General features: G+C 39.2%; 1 protein-coding gene across 2 annotated transcripts in view; it reads right to left on the bottom strand.

Moving 5' to 3' along the window:
* PCDH11X (protocadherin 11 X-linked) overlaps window positions 1-13959 on the bottom strand; it is a 514220-nt gene that overhangs the window by 127430 nt on the left and 372831 nt on the right. For both annotated transcript variants that reach the window (XM_063346006.1, XM_063346007.1), the window contains one exon: window positions 12590-12788. In XM_063346006.1, the coding sequence (XP_063202076.1) occupies window positions 12590-12788 (199 nt within the window). The remainder of the gene's footprint in view (window positions 1-12589; window positions 12789-13959) is intronic.

Raw genomic sequence — 13959 nt, 5'->3', positions numbered from 1 at the left:
TGGCCCAGGTTGCCCAGAGAAGCTGTGGCTGCCCCATCCCTGGAGGGGTTCAAGGCCAGGCTGGACGGGGCTTGGAGCAACCTGGTCTGGTGGGAGGTGTCCCTGCCCAGGGCAGGGGGGTTGGAACTAGATGATCTTTAAGGTGCCTTCCAACCCAAACCATTCTATGATGATTCTATATTAGTATCTTAAGTTTTGAACTCCTTACAATGATTCACTCCTAACCCAGGAACTAGGATAAGGCATTTTCTTCTTTTCCCTGCTCCTTGCTTCTCTTGGAGTTTGTGGTAGTATTGTCTATCAGAGTCTTTAATTTTTATGTCAGTGAACTGAATTATCACGATGTGGACAGTGGTCTCCTTGGCAATTTTAATTATGCGCTGTGATTCCTTCTTTTCCTCTCTTTGCTTTCAACCACTGGGGCTCTGTGCAAAGAGCTCTGATTGTGAGATTCCTGTCACAGCACGGTCTCTGCTAGAAACAAACACTCTCAGGAAATGCTCCTTGAAGGCCTCCCTATCCATGCTTCGTCTTAGCTCAAAGACAGAAAATCTCCTACTGCATTAAGATTTAGTGAGTCCGCCTTCTTCTTACAGAGGCAGGCAGCTTCAAATAAACCAAGTGTACTCATTAGGGTTATTGAGCAGTTAAGTGTTAATGTTAGAGCCCTACTAACTATAATATTAGCTGATATCAGCAGCAAAGGAAGCCCTACTAATGTCACAGCTCTTTCCTTGGTGCTTTCTTCTATTGTGCCAGTTATAGGATGACAGAGAGAGTCACATTTCTGAAGCTGTGACACATATTTGGCAATCTGCTGCATTCTGACACAAATTAAGGGCCAGGAGTCATACAATGATCCCCACACAAACTCCCTCCAGAGAAATAGCCCTGCTGTATCAAAAAATCAGAAGATTTCAGGGGGAAGGAGAAAAAAAAAAAAAAAAAGAAAAAAAAAAGAATTGTCCTTTTCCAACCCCACAATAATTCATAGCACTGCACTTTCGAAATCTTTCTGTAGCTTAGCAGATGTAAACAAAGATATACAAAATAAAATTGAGGAGAAAGGGCCTTATCCTTTTTCCAACAGCTAAACATCTTGTAATTATGAATCCTTAAATGGAAAACTGGATAGTTCAATATCCAAAACTGACTACTTATCTGATAATATTCTTTACAAAACTTGAATCATCTAAACTCCTAGTTATCGTACTCAGACCCCACAGACAGACATAACCAAATGCTATTCCATTCACAGGACATAGCAACAAAAGGTAAAGGACCTGTTTTATTTAAAGATCCTCTCTGGCATACATCTTTTTCACAATGCTGTGAACACGCTCCAGTATTGGAGTAGGTCAGAGCAATGCTGACTGATAATGGGTCGATGGAAAGAGATTCTTGTGATCTTCACAAAAAAGAGAAATAAGAATATAATTTTAGAGACAGATGTATGAGAGCTCCACCCCAGCAGAATCTGTAATCACTGATATTTGATCCCCAGTAAAAAAGTGAGCATGGGTATAAAGAAAAGCTTTAATATCAGTTGTAATAAGATAAAAACATTTTTTGCTTTTACACTTTTCAAAGTGCTTTCTCTCACCATTCCTATTTCCCTTTATTGCCACTGTTTTTCTTTACATGTACTACTCCTGAGGAGGAGAGGCAGAGGTTGTCTGTCTTCTCCTCAACAGTTCTTTGGTGTGCGATTAGTATGTGACATGCGTGAAGTCTTTCTTGGTAGAGAAACGCTTGCCTTCTTTTAAAGTATTAGGTGAGGGCTAGACTTCATAATGTGTCATCCTATAGAGGATACATCTTCCGGGACACTGGTTTTGGAACATCAGTCCAGATAACCGGATAGAAGAACAGCTATTGAAACAGTGTCATTGTTCTTCCTGATATTTCCAAGAATCAGAGTTATTTTGGATTAGAGGAATTTAAGTACAGAAGACCATATAGAATCAGCTAGCCATGTCCTTATCCTGGAAAAAGCATTTTAGCTGGATCAGGTCTTGCTTCCTATTATTATTTTAAAATAACTTTAATTTGACGCACCAAGGCTTTAAATAGAGCTTTAAGCATTGCAAGGACAATCGTTGCAACAAGTGCTGCTTGGCAGCAAGGCTTGGCAGAAAGCAATGGCTTTTTCAAAGCACAAAGCAGGAAAAAGGGAAGATGCTGTTAAGTACTATTCCACCTCACTCTCCCACCCTACTGCCCCATCCAAGCCAAGCTATTCAGGATGTAACAGCGCTGCTCACCCTGACAGAAGTAACACGAATCTGAGGAACACAAAAGCATTTGTTAAATACGATCAGCAAATTGGTGTTATTAAAGTGCACAGATGCAGATGAATATTCGGCAGACACCTTATACAGTAAGGTTAAACTAACTTCATATTGCAAGAACCTCCACAAAACAGTCGATCTGGCGACTCTGCAAATTAAACCAGCACGATGCTGGCCCACCACAGCACTGCCCAGCAGCACCAGCACATCTCCTCGTCCACACGCGGCTCCTGCCTTTTCGCAACATGATGAGATACACAATTCACATCATCATTCACAGTGTGATTGAACTTTGGGAATCCAATACAAGTCAAGCAAACTATTTATTTTTATGGGATGAAATGAAAACAGAAAAACCTGATACGACTTAGCAGCATTGCTAGCACAGTATATGTTATTTGTATAGATCAGCTCCACTTCTATTATACAAGCGTTAGTGAACATTTTTACTGCAATTGTACTGGGAGCATAAAATGAGCATAACAGCCACATTGTGCTCAGAGCCCCACAAATACGTAGCAAAATTTCTGTCTGTAATCCAGAGAGTTTACAACCTAATTCAAACTGAAACATGGGAATGGATATGTACAAATAACCAAGACAGCGTGAAAGCAGGATGAGAATTATGAAAGGGATACATGAGATCGGAGCTTTTGGCATTACTGAAATCAGCAATGTACAGAGTCAGAGTTGATTCTGAAAACATGTACCGACAATTAGAATGTCACTTGGTTTCATAACAAAAGTATCGAATCACACAGCATTCTGAATAAAACACAACCCATACAAAATCCTGATGCTAACTACAAACCAGCAACATTATTTATTGGTATTAAACACAAAGGTGAGAACCTCCACCTCTGATGTAATACAAATCCAAAAGTATCATCGTAAATATTCTGCCTAGGTCTCTCCAGCTCAACCCAGACAAATATATTTTATTTTCCAGAATGAGTATATAATATCACGACCAGCAGGTTTGAAGAAAAGCTGGTGCTATAGTAGGTGGATCAACAACGTGTATCAAGGACACTGGCCCCGTGTTCCTCTGAAGCGGAGCCTGTGCCAGGGTTTACGAGCCTTCCCTTGACCTTACCACAGCAAAGCTGAGGTTTGAAAAGTAGCCAGAAAAAAAAAAGGATCACAACGCAGATTATACAATCTCAAAAAATAAAGAAAGAGCAGTTTAAAAAAAAAACATGCTGCTTTTCCAGAAGACTAAAAGATAATTGAAGAGTAAAGGCAAAAATACCTCCCTTATTCAGGAATATATGTATGGACATGAGCTTTTCGGAACAAAAATTCTAGTTGTCCCTAATGCATACTCAAGATTGGATCCTATTTCCCTGTCAAAAGTCCAGGTGAAAGGAAAACATCAGATCAAAGGATGCCCACATCTCTACACAAACAAGGACAACAATCACTACATTTATTGAGTTGATGAGATTTGACTCAGCAAATGTTGTGACTTAGGCGTACTGTCAGTTGGGAATCTTCTTTGTTCAATAAATACAATTCTTCCATTTAATTTCTAAGACAGACTGGTAGCTGCAGAAGTCATTAAACATATTTCCTGATATATTTTTCATTAATCACAGTGAAGTCAAGTAATAAATTATGATGCTTCAAATGAAATTATAATCATGCAATTTTTCACAGGGCTTAAGTTACATAGAATACCCCCCCAATTTTTTTTTCTACATTTCTGTTTTAAAACAGGAACTAGATGCTAACAAACACCTTAATATTTCATATTGCTAAAAGCTTCTCCTAGTGCCACTGATCAGCTTGACTTGAAAAAAAACCCCAACAAAACAACAAATTGCATCATGAGTGTTATCCTGTTCTTAAAATAAAGAAGTGAAAGCTTGAGACAAAACAGACAGACAGATGAAGGACATAAAATGAATTGCTTTGTGGCTCATAAGTAATAAAAACAGAAGCGTTATATGAAGTTTATCTTACTGTGTGGGTGTCCCAATAAAAATGAGAAGCAGAGAAAGGCTTATTGTCAAGAGGCGGGCACCGCTTCCCTCTGACGGAAGCCTTGCTGGAGCAGGGTGACTTTGCCACCCCGGGCTCCCGCTGCCACCTGGCACTTGTGCCCGGGCTTCACACTTGTCGTCTGCAAACCGCGTGGACAAGATAAGGGATTGCTCTGCTCGCAGAGGTCTGCTTCCCCGTGATAAACTTCTATCTCATCCATAACTAGATTTAAGATATGTAGGATACACTCATCTTCAAAGCTGTCACCAGAAGGGAACTCTATCAATGACTTCAGCTTTCATACGCTCCAGATAAACTTTCCATTTTAATCTGTGCCCTTTGTGGCTTTTCAAGCTATCGTAACCCATCAAAGCCCTAATACACTCCTGGATACAGAGTGCTCCAAATTAGATTCCATTTATCCAGCCAAACTTCAGGGCCTCTATTTACCGCAAATATGACAGCTAGTCAGATCTAAAAGGAGTGTGAAAAAGTAGAGGGAAGAAATTTGCTCTCTATCCACCTCTGCCCCACCAGGCTGCTTGCTATAGCGATATATTTTAAAACTTTCATAAACCTCAAACAGAAAAAAAATAGGATTATCCATTACCATGTCAGCTTAAGTGATAACATAAATATATATCACAGAACATCTGCCACTAAATCACTGTTTATAGATGTCAGATCTCATTTATTATTAAAAACCCCCCAAAACAAACACTTTAAAGCCTTCCTGATTATTTTGCAAGAAATGACTGATTTCTAAACTGCAAGGTGGAACTATTCTTTCTAATCTTTTTATACAGAGTAACTTCTATTATAAACTTCAGTCAAGAATAACATTAGATGGCATTCACAAACACATTGTTATTGCCTGAATTACTTCATCCCAGTACGTAGACAATCCAACAGATTTTCCCCACTGATTTTCCCCATCAATCTCCATTGATTTTGCATGAAAGAAGATGGCGCATCCTGGAAAACTTGCTTTTATCTTACTTTTCGTTGTACAGTAGAAAACGTGCATCAAGGCATTATATTCCAATATCAACAATAAAACATCTAAAATTTACTTTTAGAAGAATTTATAGAGAGCATTCCTTATTCGCAGAAAGTATAGGATTTGAAAAATCAGTGTCTGTGTTTATAGTGCTGTGTTTGACTGTCAGGGTCCAAGCAGTACAATCTTTTTTCTTTTGCATTTTATCATTGAATTTGCTTTGTCCACTTTTTCCCCTTTGTGTCAGCTGCCTTAATAACAGTCAGGCACTCAGGGATCAAATTACCAAATCATGGAATTATTTCTGAATGGGCAATCTGTATCCTCTTAGGTACAAGTAAAAAATCCGCTTGCAAAAGCCACTCATCTGTGTCATTGTAAATTCACCTCTCCAATCTGACCTCTTCCCCCCTCTCCAATCTCCAGGCATCAACAAATCAAGAGTATCGTAACGTTTGGTTTGATAGGAGTTTCTGTTGGCTTGCTTCACTGTATGTGCTTATGACTAGACATTTCATTTTAGAAAAGGATAGCTAAAACATCTGGAAAATCTGCACAGTTGCCAGCCCTGTGACATTCAATGCCCTCAAACTTATGCCATGCAGATATAAAGCCGCACTTCTAAAGGAGACATACTTTAAAATGTGAATGTTGAGCATATCCTGATTTTGATCTCTGCCAGTTCCCCATCTTTTAAATCAAACAGCCACTTAATGATTGCTGTGGTGGTTTACATATACGTGATTCATGGGCACGCTCTCAGGAGGTCATCGAAAAGGCTGGCGTTTCACAAAGTGGTACAGTACCGTAGTCAGCCATTACATTCTCCCACCTACGTACAAGCTAATTTGATTAAAGGTAGAAGATCAATCAAACTCTACTGCCTCAGAAAGATTAATTACCTCAGCACTTTCTGAATTAATTATTAGCATTCAGTCGTGGGGATAGAAAAACCCCATACAGTAGAAGCAAAGGGACCCAACGGGCAGATGTGGCAGGCTGGGATGTATTTCAGACCAAGATTTATTAACTTTAACTAATGACGGCGTCTCCCTCTTTTTCTCAAATTAGACCTAAGTGCTATAGTGTGTTTATAGCTCAGCAACAACAGAATTAAAATATTACTGTTGTATTTCAACCTTATTGTGGAAGTAAAGGCACACAAGCAGAAAACAAAAAAATGAAAACACCAATTGAAAAAAAAAAAATCGTATCTGCTGGCAAGCACCTCAAGCCCCAGTTTTTGGACTGGGAATAAGATACTTAAAACTTTGTAGTTTTAGTTTTTCTTCTGCCCCAGCATGAGGTCTGAAGTCCAGCTGCCAGAGCAGTCTTACTGACGATGTTTAAAGAGATATTTCAGCAACTGTAGAGTTTCTGATTATCAGACAAGTCAGCATGGCAAAAAATGCAGCCATTTTCCCCAGGGAGAGCGAGCTTCCTTCCCTCATCTGTCTGCCCTCAGCGTGCAGCACTGACCTCTTCTTCTTCACCATGCCATCAAGGAGATTTTGAGGCCCCCACATGCGGTCACTGAGGAGGCAGCACGGCCCCATGGCCGGGGATGTGGCACGTGCTCCCGGCCAGTGCCAGGACTGGGAGCCGAGGGCTCGCACAAGACTGAGACAACAAACACGGTCCTTGACAGCTTTTATGTTACCAACATAGAAAAGGGACCTCTTAGATCACAGACTGGATTTGCTGCTATTATGGAGGGCAATTTATTTGCCCTCTCATAAACGCATTGAGTTTCTCCTTAACACCAGTTAGCATTCTCGGTCCCTGCGTCTGTACTTCCTCACTGATCTCATTTGAAATCCCCAAATTTCTGGCCTCAGCTGGTTTACAGATAGCACCCCTTCACTGGCCTGTGACGCAACCCAGCGCTTCATTTTGGCTCCCATTCTCTGCTATTACTTGAGAGAGGCTAATCCCCAGCCAGCCTTCATCTTGCGGTTTAAACAAGCCAATATTCATTCCTTTTTCTGTATATATAGGCATTCCACTCCCTTGTTATTAATAATATTTCTTTATGCCTGTTTCTCAAGTGAGTTCACCTTTCTTTAATGTGGGAAGCCAACACTATTCATAATAAGCCAGTTATGGTATCATCAATGCCTTGGTTTTTTTTTTTTCCTTTCATTTTTTTTCCTGTCCTAGGAGTAACCCAGGATTTTTTCACAAGCACATTGGGTACTGGTGATTTATAGTTTATCTTTGTAATATTCAGTTGTTTTTTTTCTTTATGTCATTTTGAGCTGGTGATTTATAGCCTAGTTACATACACCCGCTTCTATGAGAAAGACTCTCCACTATTAGATTTCATCCTGCTGCTATTACTCCAAATCCTTAGCAAAATCCAATTCTTGTGTCATACACACCTCCTCCTCTATATTTTCAGTGATGTTTGGCTTTGAGATAGCAGAATATTTCATTGACACGTTCCTGCTTTTTAATGCCAAACTCATTAATGAAGATCATGATTGAGATTTTTCCATTCTTGTATTAATCTGTGTCTTTTCCTTCTTAATTAATAATGCTCCACCTTAATGTCATAATAATAGTTATTAGTTCTTATATCTATCTAGACTAACTAGACATGTATCCCCAAATATTAAAAATACATGTAATTGAAGTGAGATAATAGAGGTAATCTATTAGTATTCTTGGGAAACCTACGATACCATTTATTGTTTTATGTTTACTTATATCTTCATTTCTCTCCTGTAAATGGTCTCCAGTAGCAAAGCCTGACCAAGTGCTTTTGTTTCTTGGACCTCGTCTCTTGGAATTACAAAAAAATAAGGAAAACACTATCAGTTTTGATATCCTGGGAGGAAGATTATCTCCTCTCCCCCACACGAATGCACTGAACCTGCTCTGACTCTTAGTTCCACTACCATCATTCTTCATCAGCCTGTCTTTGCTCCCATCAACATCATCCTTATCAAAAATTAAGGCAAGGTGAAAGTGTTCTTTTAATTTTGTGGAAGAAATATATGCTATCTTTAATCAGGAACAGATGTCATCCTTGCTGCAAACCTCCTTCTTATGTGACTATACCACAGATTACAGTCTTAATTCTTCTTAAGACTAATTCTCTTGAAGTCTGATGATCACTTAAAGCCAGCATAAGCTTTGCCCCAGCTACTCATTCACTTGTCTGCTGTCCACAAGTAGTGCCTCATGTAACGATTGGAATTGGGGAATTGATCTGTTTAAAAATAACATTTCCCCACCCCGCAACATGTCAGGTTGAACCCAGATGAATTCTTCTATCCAGTTCACCCAAGCAGCTCTACAAATGCCTGTGCTGCAACAAGAGAAGGTGCAATTGGGAGATACAAACAAGCAGCCATAGACACCTCTGGCAACACCAGCTTGGAGTGACCACGGAGCTGCAGTGTCTATCAGCTCACCTTTTGGCCATTCTTTCCTTAGCTCTACACCTTCTCATTGTTAAGACAACTTTCTTGGCATGTCAGTCACTAATTCATGTTAAATATCCTTATGGAGACCCCCTCTCCTTAGGATGCTAGTTTTCTCCTATTTGAAACCCTGAAATCTCAGTGTGATTTGCCTCATTAACTAGTCCTTTAATTTTCAACTGGCTTTGTTTATAATTACTTTTTTTTTTTTTATACAAAATAATTACAGTAATTTAATTGCAGATTACTTTCAGGTTTTCTGGCTTCACCCTCCACCCGCTCCAAAGCTGCAATCGTATTCCTCTTCCTCTGCCCAATTTCTTGGCCAAACTGGGCATATTCTACCTTCTTCAAATAAAAGTAAGAAAAATTATTTTATTCTCTAGAGGAAAAAAAAAATAGCCAGATTATTTTGATAAGGCTATAAAACCAGGTGAAGCATGAAAATTTGTCATTAATATGTTACACATGTATTAAATAACCAAGCGTAATTGGGGTTAACATGTACCTTTCAAGCCCTTCATTCAACGTCACTGCTTATAGGCACTATGTGGGCACCATTGAGAGACAGTTTGCTAGGGAAGTTTATCCAAAGAGAATTTTTTACTTTTTGTCAATGTTTGTAGTGTGTTTTGTATTTCAACATAATGCAGGGAGGTGGGGGAAGAGAGGGGAGGGGGAAAAAAAAAGGTGTTATGGTTAAAATCCTTAGCATAGGGAGTTATTGGAGTATCCGTATGAGTTTGAGCAATTTATGAGCAGAAAATATATGAATACTGTGTGCATTAGCGCTGTTACTTAAGGATAATGTTCTCTACAAACCTACATGCATTTTTATGTTACTGTTTACTTAGTGTGACAGTTTATTGGCATCTCTTCCTTATGACGCATCTACCACACTGCACATTACGCTTTTTTTGAGGAGGCGACCAAACTAAAAGAAGACAAATCATTTTAAATAGCCTGTTTCTAATTTTAATTAATACAGTCAATTAATTTTAAAGGTGTACACATAAATTCTTCCTAGTTTTCTAACCACTGTATTGTTAGTTATTCTTTTCCCCTTGCTTCAGTCCTATATTGGATGTGAATTATTAAGGCTTTCTCTCAACAATATTTCTCAGCTTTTGTTATTTTAAGTTATGCTCATCTTTTTCACTGTTTTGTAATAAATGCTTTGCTATTGCTAATAAGTGGAGTGTTTCCGAAACACAATCATTTTCAATATTACAGAAACAAATAAAACCTAACGACTGTATTCAGGAAAAACAAGGAGGAGAAAACACTTTTGAATATAACCCTGTGTGATGTGGCATCTGTCATCAGCTTTCATAAGCCACTCAACGTCTCAGTAGCTCTAGACATTACTGAAGTTGTTTCATCCCAATTCTACGTCTCCTTGGTAGACAAAGTTGAACTAAATCACCATCAGATGATTAATCAGGCTTAATGTTTTAGACAATGTTTCAGATTAAGACAGGTCAGATACTAAAGATCTTGAGACAGAATGAAGGCCATGTTTATTCTGTTGTATGAATTCTACTCAGATTATCTGACCATATAATTCCTTTCTCTTTCCACATTAACAACATTTTGGCCCATGAAACAAGAATAGAAAGACTTTCCAAATTAGACGAAGAAAGCAACAATCAAAAATCTAGCAGCATGTTTGTAGAAGAAACTATCAATCCAGAACGGTTTTCACTACTTCACTATTGACTAAGTGTGTCACGCATGTGCACAAGTGAACAAAATGAACGTCAGGCTGAACACTGCCATAGATCAGCACACGAGATATTTTACAGCTACAGTAAGTCACATTGTAGCAATATACCGAATAAAAATATACTGTGGGTCTTCCCCTTCTTTTCTACTTAGACATATGAGAGCACACAACAGACACTTTATTGTATCTGCTTTTTTTTCTGCCACTAGATGCTGCCATTAATATGAGCATAAAACACTAAAAAGGACTGCGAACTAAGCTTTCCGCACTGTAAGCATCACGCTATATTGTGTCAATTAAACTGTTTCAATAAGATACAAGTTAGAAGGGCAAAAAAAAAATCTTCCCATAACATAAATGCTAATTAAACCATGATTTCAAGTTTAAACCTGAACTGTCAGGTAATTAGACAGGTGATTAAACTTTCTTCAACTTCACACTTGAAAAGACATCAGATGCCTGCTTAGTCTCCACACAGTGATATGTGTCAATGATATTCAGATGTCAAAGCTGTATTACTTTTAGGGCAACATTCTAGAAGAGTCATGATGCATATTTCTTCTGAAATTGCAAAAACTAGGCTCAAAAAGCAGTGGTAAATCCAAAACCTGAGCCTCTTTGTAAATGGCAAGACAGGCTCCGTGTGCCTGTTTTAACAACTCCTCACACCCCAGGTCCTGTCCCACACGCTCTGCACAAAAGGACCCAAATACTGATATCATGTACATTGCGCTCACTTCAGTAAAGCATAAATATCAGAGTTACAAACAACAAAAGAGAGCTGGAAAGCAAGTTCAGATCATGAGTATGCCTAGTAAAAGCAGCAAATGCAATATATAACTCGATATTTTCTTTCTTTGGGGGTGTATTTGTAGCCTCATTCTGTGAAGAATTCAGATTGACTGCCTAGAATGCTCTTAAGGGTACATTACAGCCTCAAATACATAAAGATAAACAAAAGCAAATGATGAATAATGTTTTCAACACAACTTTGAAAACCTCTGATGATTCTTTTCAGCTGTCTACCAGCTCAGAAAAATAATATTCTGGCATTATTTCAGGAACCATAAATATTTACAAATTTTAAAAAGTCTGAAACTGAGGATCCTCAGTTAATAGTTTATGAACTAAAAGAAAAAGGGAGAACAGACCTCATCCGTGAAGACAAGCCCCTCAGACTCCAGTCTGGGGCAGCAGTGTGATTTCCAAGAGCCAGGCTGAATTTCTCAGAGCCAGCTCCACTCGGAGGCAATGCTCTCTGCTGGATGCTGTATTTGCCAGTGCAGAGATGTAACCACCTTCTCCCAGAGCTATTTCAAGTGCATAGGACTTACTAATTCATTCTTCATGATACACTAAAGCAGCTGAAATACACCTTTTGGGCCAAGTTTTGCCCAGAACAGATGTATTTTCAAATCACTTATTAGGCTGCTAACAAGGCCTTAGAGGCTTACGCACATTCAGGTGTCTCTTTATCAATGGCAGGGTTCAACTTAATCCAGATAAAGAGCCCCCGGACAATTAACAATTGACTAAAGTACAGTGGAGCCTCTAACTGGCTATCACATCACGGCAGAGAAAGCAATACCAGCATCCATAGATCTAGCGCGGTCCTGCGTTCACCTTGATTTTGCCTGTTTTCAATGTCATAAGAAGCTAGCAGAAGTAATGGCAGAAGAATGGCAGAAGTAAGATGACATCCTCTTTTGAGATTATCACTACGTACCATAGCTGCTCTCGAAAGACAAATCGAGAAACCCTGATTTCTGGAGACTGCAATGTCTTCACAGACCTACTCATCACGCGGAAGTTCTTCCTGTTGAACTACAACGCGCAGTAGTGTTGGAGAGGGAAACACATTAAAAAGCATAAACTCCCTCAAGCACAGTATTTATGACCGTAAGGGCAACAGCGTTAACCTCATCAGAAAGCTCCTGTGTGTATAGCACTGCAGATCTATAAAAATACCAGGTCATCCATAAACTCTTTACAGCTCAAGAGTGTTTCATTTCCAATGGTCAGACAGCACTTTTAGAAAGGTAGGGCTTCTTTGGCCACATTCAAATCAACATTCAGTTTTAATAACTGCCTGAGAAAGAAGCCGAGTTTTGACACTGAAATGATTTAACAACTAAGATGACCGGAGTTCATCACTTACTGGACTCAGGGTCCGAGTTGCCATCTCCTTCTGTCCGGCTGTTGGGCGAAGCTTGCTCGTAGTACTCCTCCTGGGGGAAGCCGAGGGGCAGAGGGTGCGACGTGCCAGCACCGCTCGTGGGTTCGTGGTCTCCGAGCCCACTGTCGCTGCAGCTTTCCTGGGAGCCATCTGGGAGGTGAAACGTGACACGGCGCTGAGGCTACAAGGAAGGAAGAAAATTATATGGTTTCCACTACAGTATCAGTAATTGCTTAATGCAACCAATTTAGGAAATGTATTATTTCAGTTATCTGCTGAAGACGTATTATCTAGAGTTGTGCACAATTTCAGGCTTTCATGAACAGGCAGCCTGCTTTCAAACCCGCTTCACCTGACAGCACTGCTTTCTTCTATTTTTTAAAAATGTAAGCCCTGATGCAAAATGAAAGACACCTCAAACTAAAGAGATTCTGTCAGACTTCACAAGTCTTTGGATGCCTTTTGTATATTGACTTGGAGATTTCAATCACTTTTTGAGGCTCAATTTATTTCACTGCTCAGTTTTCTAGTTTTCAAAAAACATTTTCTTTCCCATTAAAAGCTGTTCCACACTTTTGGGCCTAAGCAATGTGACACACTTCTAACGTTGTTGGAGTCTTCTAAGGCAGAGAAAGAACAAACAATAACAAGCCTTATGTATTGAAAACAACTTGAATAGACTTTGCACATCCATGAAACTAATGAATTAGAAGTAGATTCTACTGCTTTCCTTCAGCCGTTTCATTACGACCCCTTTGATTTCTGTTATACCACAGACCTGTATCCTAACTGTAAAAGGCTGGAAGGTGGGCAGCAGAGAGCTGGGGGAGGGAAGTGTCACAGCACCGAAGGAAGGGCCAAGTGAAATGAAGCACCTGATGCGCCAGGCATAGGACAGTATTTTCATTACTTAAGTGCCTCCACGTGATTTAGAAGCTGAATAACTGAAATGTAAATCTGTCCCAGTATTAAGAGAAAACACGAACGAAGAAATAATAATCTCTCCTGCTTATTTCCATGTGTCTTATTTCCACATGTCTTGGAAAAACGAAATATGAAGATTCAAAAACAAACAAAAAAAAAAAACGCAAATAACAATTTGAAATATTCTTAGCCTAATGTTACTCAAAATTCCATTTGAAAGGCAATGCAAAACTCTCCAGTTCCAGAATTTCTGAGTTTAGTAATGCTGGAGATCAGATTTTTGATGCAATTATGCAAAAAAAAGTATATGCCTTGTTTGTAACACAGCAGATGTTGTCAGAGATCCCTAGATATATGGTTCCTATAGGTGATGGCGTTGAAAACCATCGTTTATATTAAGTTTTTGCTAAGAAGTTAAGTTCCTCTAT

This window comes from Chroicocephalus ridibundus, chromosome 9 (assembly GCF_963924245.1).
Source record: "Chroicocephalus ridibundus chromosome 9, bChrRid1.1, whole genome shotgun sequence".
Classification (NCBI taxonomy): domain Eukaryota; kingdom Metazoa; phylum Chordata; class Aves; order Charadriiformes; family Laridae; genus Chroicocephalus; species Chroicocephalus ridibundus.
This window is presented reverse-complemented; position numbering and strand designations above follow the sequence as displayed.